General features: G+C 43.0%; 1 protein-coding gene across 3 annotated transcripts in view; it reads right to left on the reverse strand.

The window, feature by feature from the left end:
* mideasb (mitotic deacetylase associated SANT domain protein b) overlaps window positions 1-21,186 on the reverse strand; it is a 25,202-nt gene continuing 4,016 nt past the window's right edge. For all 3 annotated transcript variants that reach the window (XM_067614361.1, XM_067614362.1, XM_067614360.1), the window contains exons 2-13: window positions 17,668-19,578; window positions 15,322-15,594; window positions 14,025-14,370; window positions 13,737-13,803; window positions 11,344-11,486; window positions 10,309-10,412; window positions 7,778-7,853; window positions 6,870-6,958; window positions 5,983-6,126; window positions 5,181-5,300; window positions 3,265-3,464; window positions 1-1,385 (exon numbers count right to left, since the gene is read on the reverse strand). In XM_067614361.1, coding sequence (XP_067470462.1) covers window positions 1,148-1,385; window positions 3,265-3,464; window positions 5,181-5,300; window positions 5,983-6,126; window positions 6,870-6,958; window positions 7,778-7,853; window positions 10,309-10,412; window positions 11,344-11,486; window positions 13,737-13,803; window positions 14,025-14,370; window positions 15,322-15,594; window positions 17,668-19,284 — 3,417 coding nt within the window. In that variant the 5' untranslated portion in view covers window positions 19,285-19,578 and the 3' untranslated portion in view covers window positions 1-1,147. The remainder of the gene's footprint in view (window positions 1,386-3,264; window positions 3,465-5,180; window positions 5,301-5,982; window positions 6,127-6,869; window positions 6,959-7,777; window positions 7,854-10,308; window positions 10,413-11,343; window positions 11,487-13,736; window positions 13,804-14,024; window positions 14,371-15,321; window positions 15,595-17,667; window positions 19,579-21,186) is intronic.

Raw genomic sequence — 21,186 nt, forward strand, 5'->3', positions numbered from 1 at the left:
AAAAAAACAAAAAAAAAAAAAAAAAAACAGCTATGGACAAGTACGGGAAAAAAAGCGCTCAATTAAATTGCAGCCAAAACTTGGATATAATAATAATAATAATATTAATAATCATCAACAAGAATATTCACAAAAACAACAATAACCATATATAGCTACACAGGCAGAAAGAGTAACATTTACCTGTATATATATATTTATAAAAAAAAAAAACAACAACAACAACAACAGTGTAAAATTGATTGTCATTTCAAGATAAAAAGCATCAAAACATCCAAGGCATCAACAGTGAGGAACAAACTGGAAACTATAAAAAGTGACGAGGGCTGAAAGGGGGGTGGAGGGGGGGGGGGGATTCACAGAACTATAAAGCCCGAATGCTCACGGAGAGAGAACCTATTTGGCGCACGTCATGCGTCTGAGAAAGCTTTTTGGCAGCCTCGAGTGCAGAAGAGCGGCTAAAACAGAGGCGATAGTTTGCACATGCCATCCAGAGCAGGAGAAAACTAACAGCACGACCCCCCTCAGTTCGTTTGTTTCGCCTCGCTGCGCCTCCCCGGCTTCGACGTTTCAGTGTCCGTGTGGCCAAAACTTCATCCGACGCTGGACGGGTTGGGACGCAGTTTTAAAAAGCGAGGGCAAGCTGTGGCTCATCGAGAGAGTGAGAAAGAGAGAGAGAAAGAGAGAGAGAGAGAGAGGGAGAAAAAAAAAGGGTCCAAAAAAAGTTCCACACCTGTCGAACGAAGCAGGGCGAGACTCAGAAAGTGCTGAGGAAGGCCGCGGCCTGGCGTGGAGAGAGCAGGACAGCGCCGAGAGAGGCGGCATGGCTTTGATTTGACCGAGCCCTGTGACCAAGAGAGGTAAACTCTTGAAAAAGCTTTTCAAGCAGAGTAAAGGGGTGTTTTGGAAAAGCATACGCACACACACACACACACACACTCAGCCAGTCCACACATTCACACTCAAACACATACACCAGTAAACCTGTCCCTGAATGTGCCGAGCAAAGGGAAGTCTTCTTGTTCCACAAAATATACAGAAAGTTCACAGGAAGGTTTCTTCTTCTTTAAAACGTTCCTCCTTCCGCCACACGGTAGAGAAAAAAAAAACAAAAAAAAAAAAACGCTGCGCTCGCGTGGCGTCGCAGTTACTGCCAGTCCTCGTCGTCCTCGTCCTCTCCTTCCGACGAGTCGTCGTTGGTGCTGTCCCCGCCCACCTGCCGCGTCCCGTTCTGCTGCCTCGCGGCCAGGATGGCGGCGGCCTCGGCGGCTGCCTTCGCCGCGGCCCGCTCCTCGGCCTCCTTCTGGCGCAGAGCCGCGGCCTTCTTCTCCTGCTCGGCGTGGCTCTTCATGTGAGCGCTGCGGCTCTTCACTTTGTAGAAAATCCTGCATGATAGAAAGACGAGGTCAAAGGTCATTTATCTCTTTTCTATCTTTTTCAGAGATTAACGTTGCTGTTGCGGCTTCTGCTTCATGAATGTTTCTTACAGTCTTATTCAGACATGTCAGCTCATCTTTCATATGCTGCATTTAGAGCTGTAACAATTAGTTAATTTATTAGTCAGCTGATAGAAAATAAATCTACTATTTTGATAACTGACTACTTGTTTTAGTCATTTTACAAGCAAAAATGCCAAAAAATTCACAGGTTCCAGCTTCTCAAATGAGAAGATTTGCTGCTTTTCTTTGACAAAATGAATGAATGAATGAATTCTAACACTTATTTTGCTGTTGAAGTCTTAATTAATGACCGCTGTGATTGCATTGGACGCTCGGCCCCGCTTCTCACCAGCAAATCCTCCTATAATCTCATCAGTGTCATCATTTATTAGACGGGAAATTCTACTTCCTCTTTTATAACATCCCAAAAGCTCACAAGCATAAAATAAGACATTAAGTTCAGACTCTCATTTCATTCTTATCGCACGCTGTACGTGAAGCATTTAACTAGATATTTATCTATGCAGTTAGCGCTGATGAATATTGAAAATATACTGTGGTTTTTGTTTTGCGTCTTTTGATCTGCACTGCAATGGAAAAAAACAACAACCCAAAAACATTTTCATCGACTGATACAACACACACACACTTCTAACACAATTTTTATTTTCTTTGTGCAAAGGAGATATTAAGCGAGGGATAATTTTATAACAGTGGTCTTAAAAAGGAGGAACAAGATGTGCATTTCATGTTTTTCCTCTGTATTTAACTTTCTGCTGACGACTTTCATTTCAGGCTTGTGTTCAACGTATTACAGGAAAAGCTGTCTTTTACTGGTCTTATTAAGACATGAGGCCCGCATGTAAAATTGCCATCAGATTTATGTAATGAGGTGGATGTCTGAGAAGGAAAAGAGCAGAGTAGGAAAAAAGAAAAGGCGATGGGGGCTGAATCTTATTAGTTCTTGTTAGTTCATGCAGTTTGTTGATGTTCTGTAAATTCCTGAGGCAAAACTTCCAATCTGCCTGATTAGTGAAAAAAAAAAAACCCAACCTCTTATCCGGTATGTTGTTTACAGGTTGGAAGATGGATAGAAAGCATCTCTGTTAACAGCCCAAAAACATCTTACACATGTTTCTAAAGTCAGTACTTTAATAACAGTTATTATCCTTTTGATCGCTCTTCATAAAGATTGCGGTTGCCTGGAAATAGTGGCTGGCTAATGACAAGCTGTATCACTCTACAACATTATTCACAACAATGAATGTCACAGCATGAGACACACAGCAGTGAGTCTATATGCAATTTCCAGCATCTTTCAAGCATTGTAAATGTCTAATAAGCCCGGCTGGATTCCCTGTAACATATTCTAGCAGGCTGTGTAGCGGTGAATAATCTATAACGAGCACACTTTGAGCAGGTGAAGTATTTAAGGGGCGAGTGCACTGTAGCTCTTATCAAGTTGCTGGGTAGAGTTGCACTGACAGGAGGCGCAATGTGCCGGATCTACTCTGTGTTTCAGTTGCTAGGACACAGTTGGCAATAACAGGTCCGGTGTTGCCAGAGGACAGACTGTTATTTAATCAAAGCATGACAGGACGGTTTGATTCTTTCAAACACTGTGACACACTCGCCTCTATTTACAAATACATACTCCCGAGTGGGCAATTGCAATGGCAACATTTCCTGCAGAAAATATGTGTTTTACATCTTACTCGTTTGGACTGAGGTCATTTATGTAACTCGACCGCTTGCTGCTGTCAGCTTTGCATAAATAAACATCGTCTCCAACACAACAGCGACTGTGACATTTCTGATCACTGACCTGCCACATTTCTTGCAGGGGAACTCTCCCTCCTGGCCGGCCGAGCCTTTGTTGCCTACTGAGGGGTTGGTCCGCCGTGTGTTGCCATCGTAGTGTGGTTTGGAGGTGGGAGGGGGTGGATGAGGCGGGTGGATGACCCGGGACAGAGGCTGGTCCCTCCCAGAGTCCTCCTGGCCTTTAATGATCAGGACGGTCCCGGGCTGCACGCACAATAAAAAGTGAGAGATGCAGTTAACATGAAAGCTCCTAAAGACATTTAACAGTCACTGAGACCAATTAAGAAAGTAATGAGACTGAAGCCGCTTTTATGAGCTCCTTTTATGTAAGATAGTATTACAATGGCACGCCAGTACATATACATACGGACACACGTTTTTGAGAAAACAGCAACACACGACGCCTGTCGACAACTTATTATGTGTGCTAAACGGTGAATGTAGATTATGAGGATAAAGCTTTCCTGCTGTGTCATTGTTTGCTGAAAGACATAATGGGGTTACACAATCCAGAGAGGGTGGACATCAGCCAAGTTAGCGCCTCTAAACATCCAGCAGGGGGCAGCAAAACCAACGCCTCTCCAAAAAGGACAAGTCGGGCAGAGTTCATAAGGACAAACATGATAGTCTGATGAGGCCAACTGAGGTTTCTAACCAGGAGCATATGGAGGTCGCTTGTTTGTAGCCTTAATGTTGCTATGCTAGCAAGTTTTCGTTGAGTCTATTTAAAGTGAGTCTTTGAGAATTAGTCAGATCTAAAAGTGTTGAGGAAGCCTAGTTAAAGCAATGGGAGGCTCGTGTAATGTATTCATAAGAGGAAACAGGTGCACTTCTCCTCCTAAAAGTCAGCTGTGTCATTCATAGTTTAAAAAAAAACAGCAAGACAAGGTGATTCTTTTGTGTGCGTGTGTGTGTGTGCCACCTTTTTTCCTGACTTTGTTCTGGAGAATACAAGCAACGTGCCTTTGCAGCCGTTGAGCAAATAAATTCTTGACAAGTTAAAAAGGCATTTCCCTGACGTCTTTACCGCAGAAACAGAACGGAGACTGAATAATCTGTCAAGACGCCAAGAATTACCGGTGTCGCAGAATGTCATGACGAGGAGCTCGAAAAGAGGAAAGAAAAAAAGAAAAGTCTGAGAAAATTATTCCAATCCGTTCCAAGAGCCTGACGGGAAAGCGCGCAAGTATGTGATTCCTAAAGATGAAGCATTAACTGCACCTGAAAACACACTCGGACAAGCTACACGAACGGGGCATTTGGGAGGGATTTCGTTACACTTTAATGGAAGTATTTAATGTTTCACTTTTATGAGAGAAAAGACTTTAAGGATGAGGACCATCTTGAACTAATATTATCTTTCCCAGCAGGACTAGTCTGAAAGCATTTTGTATCTTTAAAAAGACTAAAAACATGTGTTGGAAAAAGTTGGGGAAGGAGGGGTGGTGGTCATCTTATATTCAGGACAGTAAATCAGTAAACACGCAACCAAATACATTTAATTGCAGATACTGTCGTTGTGCAAAAAAACTACAGGAGTTATATTTTAAAAAATTAAAAAAAAAGCTTCCTTGGCTGTAAACTGATGACAGAAACACACATCCTGGACTTAAAATGGGTAAAAAAAATAGTTATGAACCATGTTGTCACTCCAAAAATAAATATCTTCTCCCACGAGGCTACAGACTGGATTTTGGCCAACGTTGGAACATACTAAACAAAGATAATATTGTTTACAGAATGAAACTATATTTTTATCTCATCTTTGAGGGCAAAGACATTTGAATAGTTTCTGCATAAAAAAAAACAAAACAAACAAAAAAAAACTGTTCTGGTATCCATTATCTACTTATTTTATTTCTCCATTCAGTCATGGGTTCATTTCCCCTGCAGAGCTGATTATCAATTTCACACACTCACGTTCTCAGAGGACTGCACCGCGTGTGTCACCCTGGTGGGGCCGACATCCTGTTTCCTGTCAGCTGACCCTTCCCACTTCCTGCTGTCCTCCTCCCTCTGCGGCTCCAGTCTGTGAGAGCCCTGCAGACGCAAGCAATAAGACATTATAAGGAGCAATCGTCGAAGATGATATTCTTAGATGATATACACTAAATACTTACAAAAAGAAAAAGGAGGCCATTTGTTAATTTATGTATGCATGTAGCGTTGCACTGTTACCACAACAACCACCAAAACTGTATCTGCAATGTTTCCGTAGATGAAAGAAATCTCTGTATCTCATATTAAAATCAACATTGTGTAACACAGACAAACACACAACAAATACACCACTGGTGGATCTGAGCTGCAGCTGCCCGGACGGTTCAGTTGAACACTCGACTGGTCAATGAAAAATATTCTGATCCTAAATATTTCTGAACTGACACGCTGCAGTTTCACATCTAAATAAAGCGCTGCTGTGTCACGTCTAATCATATCACCCAGTGGTTAAACATCGCGTTCATTCTGTTGATTCCTGATCAGATTAACTTGTGACACCCGCTCCATTACTCCCTGTGTACTTCAGACAGTGCCCCTACTCCCTTTTTGCAGAAGCTTGTGAACTAGCTAATCTTTCATACTTGGACAAGCTTTGGTCTGCTTTGTGTCAGGGTCTTGATCCTTCCTGTGGGGGTGTAACTTGCTAAAAAATGTCTATACAAGAAGCAACAAACTACATCTTTATCTCAAGTATAGATATTAAATATAACATTTCACTTACCTTATGGTCCGTCTCCTCCTCAGTTGTCTTGCTCTCAAGAGGCTCGGCCTCCCCGTAGATTAGCGTCCCGTTGCGGCCGATCTTGACATGTTTCTTGTACGTGTAGTAAAACTCCACACACTGCGCCACAGTCTTAGTGGTGACCTGTGAACAACAGACACAGTCCCTGTTAACTTTGAATAGTCTTTGTTTTTTTTAATGCCACTGAATGTCACTGAGCACCTAAGGTCATTTTGGAGGTATGCAGGAAGTACAACCACAGCCAAGTATAAGACCAGAAAGAGCAACTTCAGATGATGTGTGACCTTTGGTACCATTTTTAATGCATTGTTGTTTGTATTTGTAGTGTATGTAGTGTATTTTGTAATTTTTTGTGCTTTTTTGGCAAATGCTACTAATAAATTTCCAACTTTAGATAATAAAATTAAAGTTGATGTGTTTTGTTGCAGCTGTTTGGTACAACAAATGCCTAAAGCACATTCATCAATAAAATTTAAAAGCCCTTAATCTGGTGATTTGGCCTATAAACACAGTAAAACTATAAAACTGAGAATTTAGCCTCACCCTGGATCAGTGAAGTGGTGAACACAGGAAAATCAAATACTTTTGCACTCTTGTGGAGAAGCAATAATTGACTACGACACTTCAAATAATAGGTTAGGGTTACGGTAACGTTGTTGGAGGAAGGAAACATTGTTCCAGAGTGACTGTATTTTCCTTTACCCACCCACGGTCAGACAATATATCATCATGTGCAGACTGTTTTTTGTTGGGGGGGTTACAAACTGTTGGCAGAGAGGATTGAATCCAGCAGCTACTGGGTAGCCTCGTCTAACTAAGAGTTTTTGAAAATTCCTTTTCCTTTGTGTTTGAAACCACAAACATACCTGTTTCTGCACCATGAAGAAGTCCTTCTTGTATGTGGAGATGCCTTTGTTGAACTGGCGTCGCTCAGCTGCTGTCCAGCTGTCTGATCCTGAGGGAGGGAGGCAGAGAAAGAGAGAGAGAGAGAGAGAGAGAGCGACATTTAAAAACAGAAAAAGACATCTTAATGGTCAGTTTAAAAAACACTCTAGTATCTGCCTCCCAACTGATATCTGGAGATCCTGACATGTTCAACCCCAACCCCCCAACCTTAAAACCACACACACACACACACACACACACCAAAAAAAAAAAAAACACTCGATAAACAATGGGTCTCTTGTCTTCTGCTTGGGGATTAACCACATGCTGTAAACCCCCTCCCTATTTCCCTCCTTCCCTCATCACATTGACCCTGACAATCCTCCACAGTCACTCACTACCACCACCACCCCCAATACCACCACCACCACCACTACCACCACCACCTCCACCACCACACTCTCTCTTCTGCAGCTGCCATTGCTTAGAGGCAAGGCTGGAGGCTTTTAGAGTCCATCACTGTCAGATGGTAAAAAGACTGGGCAAGAAAACGATTCACTCATCCATGATTATACACTGAATGAAAAGTTGACAGATATGACAAACATCCACACATGCAGGATTCAGCTTTGCTGAAATCAGGACTTTCAACTAATTATGAGCCGATTGTGAGTTTGCTTTGAACTTCTTTAATTTCAGAAAATCATGACAATCACAGGAAAATATTTAAGTATCAATTTCATATTTACTTTCTGTGACTGATAATTCACTTGTCATGGTCGCTGAATCATGTTGGAGCAGTAAAAAAAACCCAACAAAACATCCATTTGCTACTGTAAGTAAGAAAATCTATTGAAATATTATATTCAAAGGTTTTTAAATGACCAACCTGAGTAGTGGTAGTTCGACAGATAATGAGACTTTGGGAAAATTGGATTCCTCAGCATCAGGAGAGACAGAGCAGCCTGAAAAACAAATAACATTTTATTTAAAACTGAACAAACATGGCACATTAGCTGAACAGCAGTGATTGTTATGAGCTTTTTTATACAGCAAGTCACTCCTGCCAAGCAATCCGACTCTCCGGCGCTCTGATTGCACCTTATAAACCCGTAAAACACACTGAGCCAAACAATGAATCTGTTGCTTACAGGTAACCAGGGAGTGAGATAACCATCGTTCTCATTTTTCCTGCATGCATCAAGTTCCTGAGTGCACTATATCATGTTTATGCTCACTGTGGCATTGTCAAAATAACAATTAACTTTCTGCTCTTTGAGAAGCAACTGCGTATGAATGCTGAAAGACAGCAGTTTGAGCCTGACCGCTGCAGAGAGTGGGTGCTCTGACAGCCCCCTCCCCACCCCCTCGTAGTTTCCTTGACAACGTTGGACCAGTGCTGGTCGCTAGGGGCTTGAAATCTCTACCACTACTACCACAAAGCACTCCGACAGCTCTGCTGTTAAGTCTGCATCAGGCTGCGAGTCGACTCCAGTTACTGTATCTTCAGTAATGGAAGTATTGATTTAAGATCATGGTTTAAGGCGATATAATGCACAATGTAAATGAAAATCAGCGTCAAATACTCCGCTTCAGTAATTTCATGTTGTACAACTAGTCTTCTTCACACAAGACTGAAATAATCTGAGTTCAATTTTTTATTTTAAAATACAACTGAAGTTTGTAAAACCAAGTATTTAGTACTCTAATCAACTTCCATAACAATGCAGATACAAACTGGTCACATGCAGCGAGGCCAAGCCTTTGTTTTTTGTTTTTAATATCCCAGCATCCATCTGTAGCTATTGTCTCCTCGCCATCCTACTACTGATTTCTGTTTAATTCTCTTAAATAATTATACATCTGACTGTTTCCTCCACTGCTGGTATTTTGATGAGGGTGACATGACCACCAGCAAAGAGCCACTTGTATTGCCGTTTACCACTATTTGACCTCATTACCACAATGAGCTCAGAGCATATCGTTCCTTTTTTTTTTTTTTTAAAGTTAAATTTAATCAGCAGCGGTGAGATTTATCGTCATAGGGGTGATTTATTTAGAGTATAGCTAAATGTTTTATATAGCTCTTTTATACAGATGAGCTTCAGCTGTGCTTGCTTTGCAGGTTTATGTCCTTCATATCTGCACTGCAAGCTGCACTGGTCCTGATGATGTAGTTACTGGTATGACAGTGATGCAATATGTATGACACATGATGTATTTATTGCTGCGGTAAAATGAAATATAGATGGACCAATCAGATTTCTTGGATAACTACAAACTATGTCTATAAGATGTGCACATGCATGAAAATCTAACACAAGTACAATTACAGTGCTGTATGTTCCAACCCGTGCTCTCATTCTTTTTAGTGACGCTTTGACTTTTGCTTTATGTATTTGAAAATACCGCAGGACAAAGTAAAAGTGGAACATGGCTACAACACCTCTGGCTACGTTCAACAACAACCCTGTGTATCACACCTCTGTGGCAGTGCAATGCAGCTCATCTCCTCTACAGTCTGCCTTTAAGTCTGGCTCAATAACCAAACCGTTTCACTATCTCCGTCATCTCATGCCACCACAGAGTTTCAGTGCATAGCATGCTGAAATTCTACAGATCAGTCACTTCCGTTCACTAATCATTGAGAGCTCGGAGGGAGGCTTTCAATCACTACATTGTCATGCACACAAGAAACCACGTTATTGGGAGATATCAGGTTAAGGCAGGAAATCAGAGAGCACATGTACTTGCACTGCAATATCCTCATTACTTTAAACCTTGTATCTACATGCAGCTGGTCAGTAATCACATTTCTCTTCTCCTACCTAGTATACTTTTGACCTAAGGCTGGCATGTTTTCAGTGTATTATTGATACATGAAGCTGTTTTTGTCCTGGTTGGACAGGAATAAGAAGTCACTTTACATGACATTTAAGAAATGAGCTTAATTTTGCAGTAATCTGCTTCTGACCATTTACAAAGTAGTAAAACATTTATTAATTTCTCATGGAAATAGTGAGTATCACCAAATTTAAGGCCTTAAATTCAAGGAATTCTATTGCTTTGAAAAAATTACCAATTATTCAACTTTATGAATTAATGATTTACAACTTTGGACACATCAGTCACTCTCTACAATGGATGGTTGGAATAATTTTTATAAATCGTGTGTATTCTGTGTCGCAGTCAGTATTTTAATACAGATTTTGCCATTTGTATGAGTCAAGGCAATCCTTAAGAGAAAAACAGGTCGGTGTGTGTGTGTGTGTGTGTGTGTGTGGGTGGGTTTAGAGGAAAACCTAAAAAACAAAGTCTGCATAGTGCGGAACACAAATCTCAGTCGTTTTTTTCTATTTCTATTTATTCATGGAAGTTCCTGCCCAGCCAGTCAATACGGATTGTTCTGTTTGTGCTCACCATTATGTCCCCTTTGCACTCGTACAGACAATGGTGGGCTAACTCCTGGTTGGTGCCGCCTCCACACAAAACACTGGAGCAGGCCAGGTGCATGAGGTCTTCCACTGAAAGAGACAAAGACGGTGACTGTAAGTGACAGACAAAAAAAAACTACATTTTTCTATTATTAACTTTTGCTATTATTTTGCATTTAGTGATGCCAATATTTTGCACGTTTGTAAGGGAGGGAGCCAAACAACTACAGTTACAAGATAACTGATTAATATGATATTAAACAGCACTCTGGGAAGTTTTACTATGTTATTATAGTGAATCAGCAGCAATCTGAACTAAATTTTCTCCACAGCGACAATTTAGTACTGTATATTTTACCATGACATTTCATTGTATCCTTGGAGCAAACACCTCTTGTATATACTCTAAACATGCAAGTATCTCAATGTGATATGGGGAAAATAGGAAATAACTTGCGGCTCGAGACATCCTAAAATGCAACAGCTTGATTATGAATTTCTGAAAACACTCTCTCCAAAGTGATAAACAACAAAAGGTCACTTCTATATTTCACAAACAAGGAAATGACAGGATTCAGTATAAAACTAGAAAGTTTTAAAGGGGACATATGATGCTTTTTGTGATTTCCTGTCATTTATATACTGTTATGATGTCGAATGTCTATGCTAAACATAGTAAAAGTTCCAAAACTTGATGTGAACATCCAGCCTATTTCAGACAGAGCTGAACTGAGGAAGTGCATGAAGAACCAGTATAAGATAAACAAAGCAGTTTTTTTTAACTGTAAATCATGCAAAAATATTCCAGTAGAGCCCCAGAAAAAAGAGAAGTAAGTCAGTCTTATTCCTGGTGGTTCAACAAGAAGAATAATCCTCATCATAATGGGCCACAACCTCAACAAATCATGCCGCGCCCCCCCCCCCCCAAAAAAAATCCTGCTCCTGCACCTGCACACTATCTGCCAAACTTTATGCTTTCAATTTCACATTTCTGTAACACCGTTTTAGGTACTTTTCTCACCTTTCTTGTGGAAGTCGGGTTTTTCCTCCAGTTCGTTCAGTGGAACCCACACCAGGTCCGCTCGATGCTGATCAAGCTCTACGGCGGACCGCTGCCTCAGCTCTGGCACCTCCGCCTGGTACCGCGACCCAATATTTATCCGTCTGGGAACAAGACATCAGTGTGAGTGACGAGGCTGGGAGTCGGTTCAATTTTGAATTCGATTGACTCTGAATTCACTAAGAGCCTCGACAGTTAAAGCAGTTAAATATTTCAGTCGGGACAACATGTATTTTATTTGAGTAAAGCTTGTTTTATTTTTGAGATCATATTGTTAGTTGCTTGCTTCTTTTTTCTACCATGATCTTTAAATAGTCGGAGGAAGATTGCTGTGGCGCTCAGACTGAGCACCGCAATTGTTGTCCTGGTCTGAACTGAAGCTCTCAGCATAATGAGTAAATGCAAATGCATTTCTTAAACTGGCTGAACTGAAAGTAAATGGATCCTCATCCTGCTGTGGGACGAAGGTCATGGTCAAGTGGGAAGAAAATCTAGTAAATCAACATGACAGCAGGTTTCTAAAAGGGCTTTACATGTCAATTGAAACCAGATATTTTAGTGCTGTAGTTGTGAAAATCATCTACATTGGCAGACAATCCTTTTCAAGGATGTCCCATCCTCCATTGCATTTCCAGTTGGCCTGGACTATTTCCAGCTGAGTGAGTGTGTGCGTGCGTGTGCGTGTGTGTGCATGTTTTCTGGCAGCCTCCCCCAGGGTAGGTGGGCTGCTAAGAGTTGAACTGCGATGGCTCTTGTGTGTTTGGGTGTACACCAGGCCCAGCTGAAAGCATGATTTATGGGAAGCTTCACTGGCTCGTTCCTGACTAACTGCTGAGCAGCCGGCACCAGTCAGGCAACAGCTTGCACAATGCTCCCCCCAAAAATGGCACCTCGCTGTTGATGCGGGTACAAAAAAAAAACCTACAAAAAAAGAATCCTTGAGTAATGGCTCTCGAGTTAAACTAAACGGAGTCTCGCTGTCTTTAAAACTCCCTGTGGTTCGGCTGGTCTAATTTTCGTAAACATTCAAACCCTCGATGGCTGTGTTTACATTTATGGGGTAACCTGGCTGGTGGCCATGTTCTACTGAAGGTCTTATTTGGTTTAAGCTGTTTACATACACCACTGGTACACTGCATTTGAGCATACCTGAGAATGAGTTTAATATCAACAAAACATGCCAGCAAACTCAAGAGGGATGAAAAAGATGACAGATAAAAATGTCTTTTGTGCTTTTCTCTGTATTATTATATGAATTAATCATTGTAAATGAAAGAGCTTTGACTGATTAAAGTTAAATGAAGTCACCTTGGGCTCTGAGAAATTATGGGAGGATTTTTTTTTATTATTATCTGACATTTTATAAACTAAAATCAATCAAAAAAAAGAAAACCAACACATTAAATAATAAATAAAAATAAGATAGTTTCAGCTCTATTTATTCTTTCTGTCTTTTGGCCTGTACAAGCATTTCAACTTCTCGTTGCCGCTGCTGAGCCATGTGACTCTCTTGCCACTTTTTTATTCTTCAACCACTCTCTACTACACTCGGGGATGGCTGCAGTGAAACTGCGCTGACTGCGTCACGTGGTGTTATGTGGTTTACTGAAACCCCTAGAACACATCGGACGCACTATAAAACACAGAAGTAGCAGTCGGGTTACAGTATCCGACATGTGTGTATATCTTGGCAGCGAAAGTGATAAAACTAGCACTTTTCTGGAGGGTTCACATGCGTCGAGATGCTGCCTCGGCTGATACGCTAAAGCCAAATACGAGATATTGTAAACCACTGGATACGCGCCAGCTGTAATCTAATTCTAGCCATGTTATAACTTCCACTAAAATTTGCATTTTAAAACTGAAACCAGCTTATTTGAATAACCAAAACATTCTCTGTGAGAGTGAGTGTCAGGACACAGTCACAGGTCCCAGATGGATTTCCTGCCATTAGTTTTGAAACAGATTTAAGGCTTTCATTTGGCCGTTAAAATGAACTTCTTATGACAGGATGCACTTTTAATGAGAGAGACATTAGACTGCATAGTTCTACCAGAAGGAAAATGCTGGCACTGATGCAAGCTGCGGATGACAGGGCAAAAGATTCCAGTGGTAACAGTGGCAGAAGGGAGGGCCGCTTTAAAGGATGGGTTTAGAATTTCAAGAAGTCTGTGCTCTCTCTCAGCCCACTGTTATGGTTTGAATAATTGATTGCAGAACTACTACTCCAGCTATGATAATGCATGCTTTTGAGGGCGACGTGTAATTTTTCTGAAATGACACACAAACCTCAAACCCACCCTTTCCATAATGGAATGGATGATTTTGGGATGAGGAGAGGGGGAAATACTCACGGCTCGATGCTGACCGGAGTGGCCTCGCTCATAGCAGAGAGAACTGGTGGTGTTATGTCGCAGCTATCTAGAAGGAGCAGAAAGAAAAAAAAACAACTCAGTGACATTATCAAAAAAAGTTTTTTTTCCTAAAAATAGGTACATTTTAGTATGAAAGTGCTAGGAAAACACTATTTTCTTTTTCATTTATTCAATTTGGACTGAATACACAATGAATTATTTAGTTAGGGCTCCATCTACAATCTACAAATATTCATATTATTCAGTTCACTTGATATTTCTACTTACTCGAGCGCAACAGGCTGCGTGTGGCTGACTTGGGCGTTGCAGGAGGCGGCAGGCCCTGACTGCTGGCTGCAGCTGCCGCAGAAGAGAGGAACGTGGAGAAGTAGAGGCCGGAGCCTTCACGGACAGGGCTGAGGATCGGCGGAGGCGTGTAGGGAGGCATGGAGAGGGGGTTGTCGGCGAGGCGAACAGGGGAGCGTAAGTGGCTCTGGTAGGGCGTGATGCTGGAGTAGACGGGAGGGGCGATGAATAAGCCAGGTTTAGGTGGTGGGATGAAGAGAGGCTCTGGCCTGGGACGCCGTTTGGACTTCTTGCCGTCGTCGTCTTTTTCCCCCTCTGTGCCGCCGTTCTGGTAACGAAAGATCATTTTATAGGGAAACGTATCACATATCTTTGTGTACGGTTTGACCTTTAAATATTATGACTTAAAACAAAAGAAGGACACATGCAGCAGTTTTTCCCCTAGAATTTTTTTCAGGCCTGGTGTACAACATTGTTGTTTTCGTTGGTCAGTCCCCCGCGTTAGAGCTTTTACTTTTTTTCAAGTGGTGCCATGCTCATGTTAGCTAACCTGCATCCAATATGCTCTCGCTCTGCAGCAATTGAAAGGGACTCTGATAGCAGTTACAAGTGGAATAGTATCGCACCGAGGCTCCCAAACGCATATGATTATTGATTTCCGAATGAATGGATATTTGTCATTATTTTTGGCATTCAAAAAAAAGATTTTTTTTGGCCTGGGGGGGGGGGTTCTCGTCCCGGTGGCCCACCAAGCCTGTACAATTATAGGGGAAACACTGATGCACGCTCACATGATTGGCTGGCTGGCTGTGTGTTTATCCAGATAGAGAGAGCAAGGCACCCTGACCCTCAACAGTATGGTACATATTGTACAGTACAGCGAGGCAATACATTAATAAAGCTAAACCCTGTTAATCTGCCTGATCTGGGACAGGGCAACCAGTCCACCAAATCCCCCTGAAATGAAAGCGGGAAAGGGAGAAAAGTGTGGAAGGCTGAATTAGGGGCAGGGGAGACATATAGTATGGTGGGGGGAAGGGAGACTGTGCTGGGGGGGGATGACGTAGCATCAGTGCAAGCATTTAATAGCTGGACTGACTGAAGATGACGGTGGAACAACGGCCTATTACCCCCCCCATTCTCTGTCAGTTTGGTAAATAATGACTTTGAATGTATGTATGTAACCCTAACCCTTAAGAATGACATTAGAAAAACAACACCAAACTCTGCTGTCACTGTCATTTTATCAAAAAGCAGCAGGGATTGGAAGTGTACCCACCTGCTCTGAGCTTTCTGTCAAGGAGTTCCTGAGTGAGCGTCGCCGGGTGACGATGACCGAGGGCTTGTGGTCTGTGCGGCCGAGGTCCTGGGGGTTTGAAGGCCTGGGGGGCCAGCTGGAGGCCAGGGCTGCTTCATCCCTGTCAGGGGAGGAGGGCTCCTGCCTCCGCACTGGAACAGACACGGGGATGACGAGAGGAAGGAGGCTGTCATCTCTAGGCCGCTTGGCGTTCAGACCCTCTGGTTCAGTGGGACTCCACGGTCTGTGGGGCTCCTGACGAAGAGGAGGGTCAGGGTGTTACAATGCTATTAATTTTTTTCCTCAAAACATAATATCAAGAAGCATATGCAAATGCATGACATTGTACACGCTACACTTGTGTTATTATGTTTTTGTGGAGGTAAAAGAGTGACCCCTCAAACAAAGCTACTATGAGGTAGTTGAAGCAAGTAGTTTCCCTTTGTTGTTGCTTGCTGTAGAGTTGTCATTGCAAAACTTGAAACTGCAGCAGCTCACAAGTTGATCCACTTTGAGGTGACACATTTTCAAATGCAACAGCCAGTAAAATCAACTTGCATAGCTGATACAATGCACTATGCAACAAGTGCGAAGAATGAAACCCCCTTGCAACTTTTACTGAATGTAGCTTAGCTTTCGAGCATTGCACACCACAGCAACTTCAATCTTAAACTAAAATTTACTCGGGTGGCTGTTACTTCACCAAGGCAAGCTGCCAAATTATAATCAATAAAGTAAATGGGAACCTTGTAACTCACCTCACACAAAGAAAAAAAAACCCAATACGAAAACAAAAAATTTAGTCAATACTCAAACAGGGTGTTGAAAGATAGGTCAATACAACATTAAACAAGCCTGAAATGTATTCCTAAGTGACACAATCAATACCTGGAAAATGAACAATTTGAAAATTAAACTGAGCATTGAATTCAAAATGATCGTGCCTCTGCTATTTAGTTTTGATTTCAACAAGAGCTTTTGTGCATCCGCACCTTGATATCGTACGGTTAGGTGCAGCGTTCGAGTGACACACCTTACACGCACGTCAACGGAACTGTCCCCAACAGCATGCTTGACATTTTTACTTTTGAGAAACCATAATGAGTGGGCACGAGCAGCCTGTGTGCTTCGGAGCAACGATCGACTCTGGAGCAGCTTCAAAGCCATCTCAACCACCACATCATAGCCCCGATGAAGACAGATGCATGCTGTTGCTGCACTCTGCTTCTTCATGGGCAGAGAGGCATGCAGCAGTGTGGCTACACTGGGTCTGTGCTCATTATTGCTGGTGGAAAACTCCAGCCCCTACACCAGGGCGGTAGAGAGATATTCTGCTGAGCACTGCAGGCAGGGCAACCCTGCACCCCTCCCAGTATGGAGGGAGGGGGGAGGGCAAGCGAGGCCAGGCTGGAATTTCTCTCCTTTGATGGGATGGGGGAGGTGTGCAGGCATGTAACCAAACACACTGTCTGTATGATCAGCTACCCAGGAGGCAAATCCAGGGCACAGCCATACTGAACTACAGACATACTGACTCAGTGCTGTTTGGCAACGGAACTTGTTGCACAATCAAGGATTTAGCACATCAACAAAGATAAGTGTATGACTTCACATGGTACAATAAGGGTTATTTATCAAGTTCGTTCATGGGAAACATCTTGTGAGAGCCGAAAAGTAACATAAGTAACACAGACATTCTAAAGGCTGTATTTACCCTGTGAGAAAATTCGCAATGTTTAGTCTTGTTTTAGCTTCAGATTCTCCCCACAAGGCTGAGCTGAGCAGCTTAGTTCTATGGTGTACACTTTGTTGGGTGTTGATTACATTCAGCATCACTTCCAGCAACACGTTAATCACAAACAACACAAGTTTTGGCACAATTTTCCTGGCAGTTGCTTTAGGCCGTTTGTTCCAGTTCCCGCTCTTGTTCGGGGAGCTGAAGTCCCATTGCAATTATACCCTGGGATAACACTAGAAAAATAGATTTTCAGCTTTCACAAAGATATTCTCAATTATGGCTTCCAGCTTGAAGCGACGAGTTTAGATATAAACTGCTGTCATCAAGATTCAGAACACTCAGTCCTTTTTCTGTTTAAGTTTCTTTTTTTTTTTTTCTCCTGTGGTTCTTTTGCTTGAGAGGAAACAGCTGAGAAACAGATGAGTGAGCAAATAAACAAGGGAAACAGAAAGACACAAAAAAAGGATATGGAAAATAAAAAAAATTATAAAAGAGAGCATGACAAAGAAAAAGGAACGATCAAACATTTTGACACAAGTCTCAAAGTTGAACTGAGGGCAGGCCACAAACACATACAGTAGATAACTTACCTTAACAACATGTGATGGTAGGGACTCCATTTCGGAGGCCTTCTGAGCAAGGGTCTCCAGGTTGACCTCCTGGGAGACCCTGCGTTTCCTGCGCGTGCTCTGGATGACACCCGTCGGGGCTGCCTGGATATCACGGGCACCGTTCTGGGAGCCCTGCGGTCCCGGAGCGGCTTGATCCGAAGAGGCAAGGAAAGGGTTGTCGGATGGTGCACCGCCTTCCTTGGATAACCGTCGTGATCTGCGAAGCTGCTGTTGGGACTGGAGTTGCGTCTGGGGCTGCGATTGAGACAAGGGCTCAGACTGGAGAGGGGGTTGCAGCGGATCCGAAGGCTGTTGGGGTTCTGGGGTGATGTCCTGGATGATCGGTTCCTGGATCTTTGGGGGAGCTGGAGCGGAGGACTCCTGGGAGTGTACCACCACAGGTTGTGGATGAGGGTGAGGGTGTGCATTTTGTGCACCGGGGTAATAGTCAAGCACATGAGGGTTTTTTTGTTGCAACTGCTGATGTTGCATTTGCTGCTGAATTTGGAGCTGTTGCTGCTGCTGCTGCTGCTGTTGTTGTATTTGCTGCTGCTGCTGCTGTTGTTGCTGTTGCTGTATCTTTTGTTGCTGCTGCTCGTGCTGTAGTTGCTGCTGCTGCTGCTGCTGCTGTTGTAGCTGCTGCTGTACGTGTTGTTGATGTTGAATGATTTGCTGTTGCTGCATTTGATGGTGCTGCTGTTGAATTTGCTGCTGGATTATGTGATGCTGCTGCTGTTGTTGTTGCTGGCGTTGTATTTGCTCTTGCTTCTGCAGCTGCTGTAACTGGTGTGGGGGTTTGGCCTGTGTTGAGTAGTTAGGTGGGTTAGGCAGGGTTGTCCTGTTGCCTTGGAAGGTCTGATAGTAGGCTGGCAGGTGCTGCTTGGGCTGACCGAAGGCCAACTGAAAGGGCTGAAGCACGGAGCTTCCTCCAGGATGGGATGTGCTGTGCTGTTGGGGGTTCAGTGCCCCAGGTTTCAAGGTCTCTTGAAAGGCCTGGGACTGCTGCTGCTGTTGCTGCTCCCAGTCTAGGCCCCGAGCCTTAACAGCATCCCTGTAGGCTTCCACTGTAGGGTTGGGCCCCATTGGCTGCTTGTCTGCAGCTCTGTTAGGGGGCTGTTGATGTGGCTGTAAGCCAGAGGTTTCGTGCATTGACTTCACAAATGCAGTCTGGGTCCTTGAATCTGTAACGTTAACTCCACCGATGTAATTAGCAAAGTTTTGTCCCCAGTTTGTCATGGTGGTCCAGGAAGCAGCTCTCTGCTGTTGGGACAGTGATGGCTGCTGCTGACTGGGCTCTTGATGGGCCCACTTCATAGGCACTGTCTGCTGATAATGACCTCTGTTCTGGTCACCCTTATCTGGACTGAAGATGACAGAGTTGAGGTACATGTGAGGACCCTCTGGATTAGAGGTCACAGTACTTGCAGCCTCGCTCTGTCCGGGGTCTGAAGCAGTACCACCTGGAACATAATAGGATCCTTCAGGGTGCTGAGAGGTCTCCTTCATTGCTACGCTTTGTTCGTTGAAAAACGTGATGCGTTTGCCTGTTCTTTTAGTGCTGGGTTTCTGCTGGGCAGGTACACTCATGACGGGCATGAATAAGCCGAACCAGAAGAATATCTTCAATAAAACCAACTATTAATTCTCCCCTGGAGTCACTTGAATATATCAATCAAAAAAAAATATATGCTTGAGTATACCTTTCTATCAGGTAGCCACAGTAATATAAATCTGCAAAACTACATTAACATCAATGTGAGGAGTAGACAGTTCAAACAAAAAAATCTTCTCTTTCCCTTTGCAGTTCTTTGTGACCAAGTCAGAGGTCCCCGGCCTGGGATTAGCAGATCTGAAGAAGTCTGCGTGGTTTTCTCATTCATGGGCAACACCCTGTAAAGAGAAAATGAGAGAGGGGTCAAGCACAGAGCCATCAGGCCAAAGGGGTCCCCACAGGGGGGGGGGTCTCATTATCATCCCCGCCTCAGCCATGTAAAAACCTGCTGTTTGCTTTTTCAACAATAGACCTCCACTGAAAGGTATCTGGTGTGAGAATAGAGGAGGGGAGGGGTAGGTCTAAACTGTGTCATTATTCACTAAGCTCACATGACACAGGGATAAGGTCCCGCATGGAGGTGATCACGTATACCATCGGATCAGCCTATACTGTTCGAACCTGAGGGCTTGGAAGGTAGTTAATAGAAACAGCTAAATCAATAGTTGCTGGAAATGTCATTACAGCTTATTACTGCACCACATTAAATGATGAGACATGACATCAGCGCTGAAGCATCACCACACACTTGAGAAAAGTGTTCATCAGGGAAGCTTGATTACTTTTTTTCAAAACCCCTCATATCTCAACTGACCGGTTACAGAAAAGATGCTCTCTTTTCCCGCCAAACTACTGGAACGTGACAGAAACCTCTCTTTTTACAACTGAATGAGTCATCAGAGGTGAAAAAAGGGAAACCGTGCCCTTTGAACCATGGCTGCAGAATCAAAAAGGAAGGGTAACTGAAAGTGAGCAGGCATGAGTCATGATGAAACGATCTCTGCGAGGGAAAAAGAGAGCAGGGAAAAAAAAAAAAAAAAAAAAAGTTAAAATGGCCTTGCAGGCTTTGAAAGCTTGCAGGGGATCTTGACTATTGCCATGGTAACCCATTATGATTATCAAAAATATTATATGATGGCCATGTTTCGGAGCAGATTTTGACTCGATGCAGTCTGCCAAATTTCAAGATGCACGCAGATCCCAACTGTTTCTGTTAAAATTTGAATCCTTGCTCCATCTGTATAGAATAAAAAATCTTCTGTCAGTCTTCAGCACCAGTCAAACAATCCAAACAGAAAAAACATTAAGACTTTTCTACTGCTGCAAAAAAAATCGCAAAAATCAAAGCAATTGCTGCATGACAATATATCAAGATGATTACATAAATGCTAGAATCTCCACGACACAGACTTGGCAAAGGCCATCTCAGACAACCAAGGAAGTGACTGACAATTGTCACCTTTTACTCGTGGCCTAGTAAAACACACATGCTTCTTAAAATAGACAGCTGCAGCTGTTCAGATCCTGCACTGGCTCAGGGGCACCACAGACTGAAACCTCAATGACCATGCTTTTTCGCTAACAAACACTGTAACTGCATCAGCACTGCCACGTGATGCTCAAATCCTAAGAAACATCCTCTATGAAAAAGGTGCATCATAGTTTCCTTGCAGAATGACCCTGCCTTGAAGCAAAATAAATAAATAAAAATACACACACAAACACTCTCTCACACACACACACAACTGCTGATTACTGTGCCACCATGCTGTGTGAGGAGTCTATGTGCATTAAATCAGGCGCACACTCAATCTGAGGTGAGGGATCATCGTGACGCATCACAAGTGCAACCTTACACAAGCCTGGGGTTTAGCCCAATAAACAAAGTAACACGTTAAATTGGCTTAAAATAAATGTCAAGCACTATTAGCCGCCCTAATCCATCG

The sequence above is a fragment of the Thunnus thynnus genome, chromosome 16 (assembly GCF_963924715.1).
Source record: "Thunnus thynnus chromosome 16, fThuThy2.1, whole genome shotgun sequence".
Taxonomy (NCBI): Eukaryota; Metazoa; Chordata; class Actinopteri; order Scombriformes; family Scombridae; genus Thunnus; species Thunnus thynnus.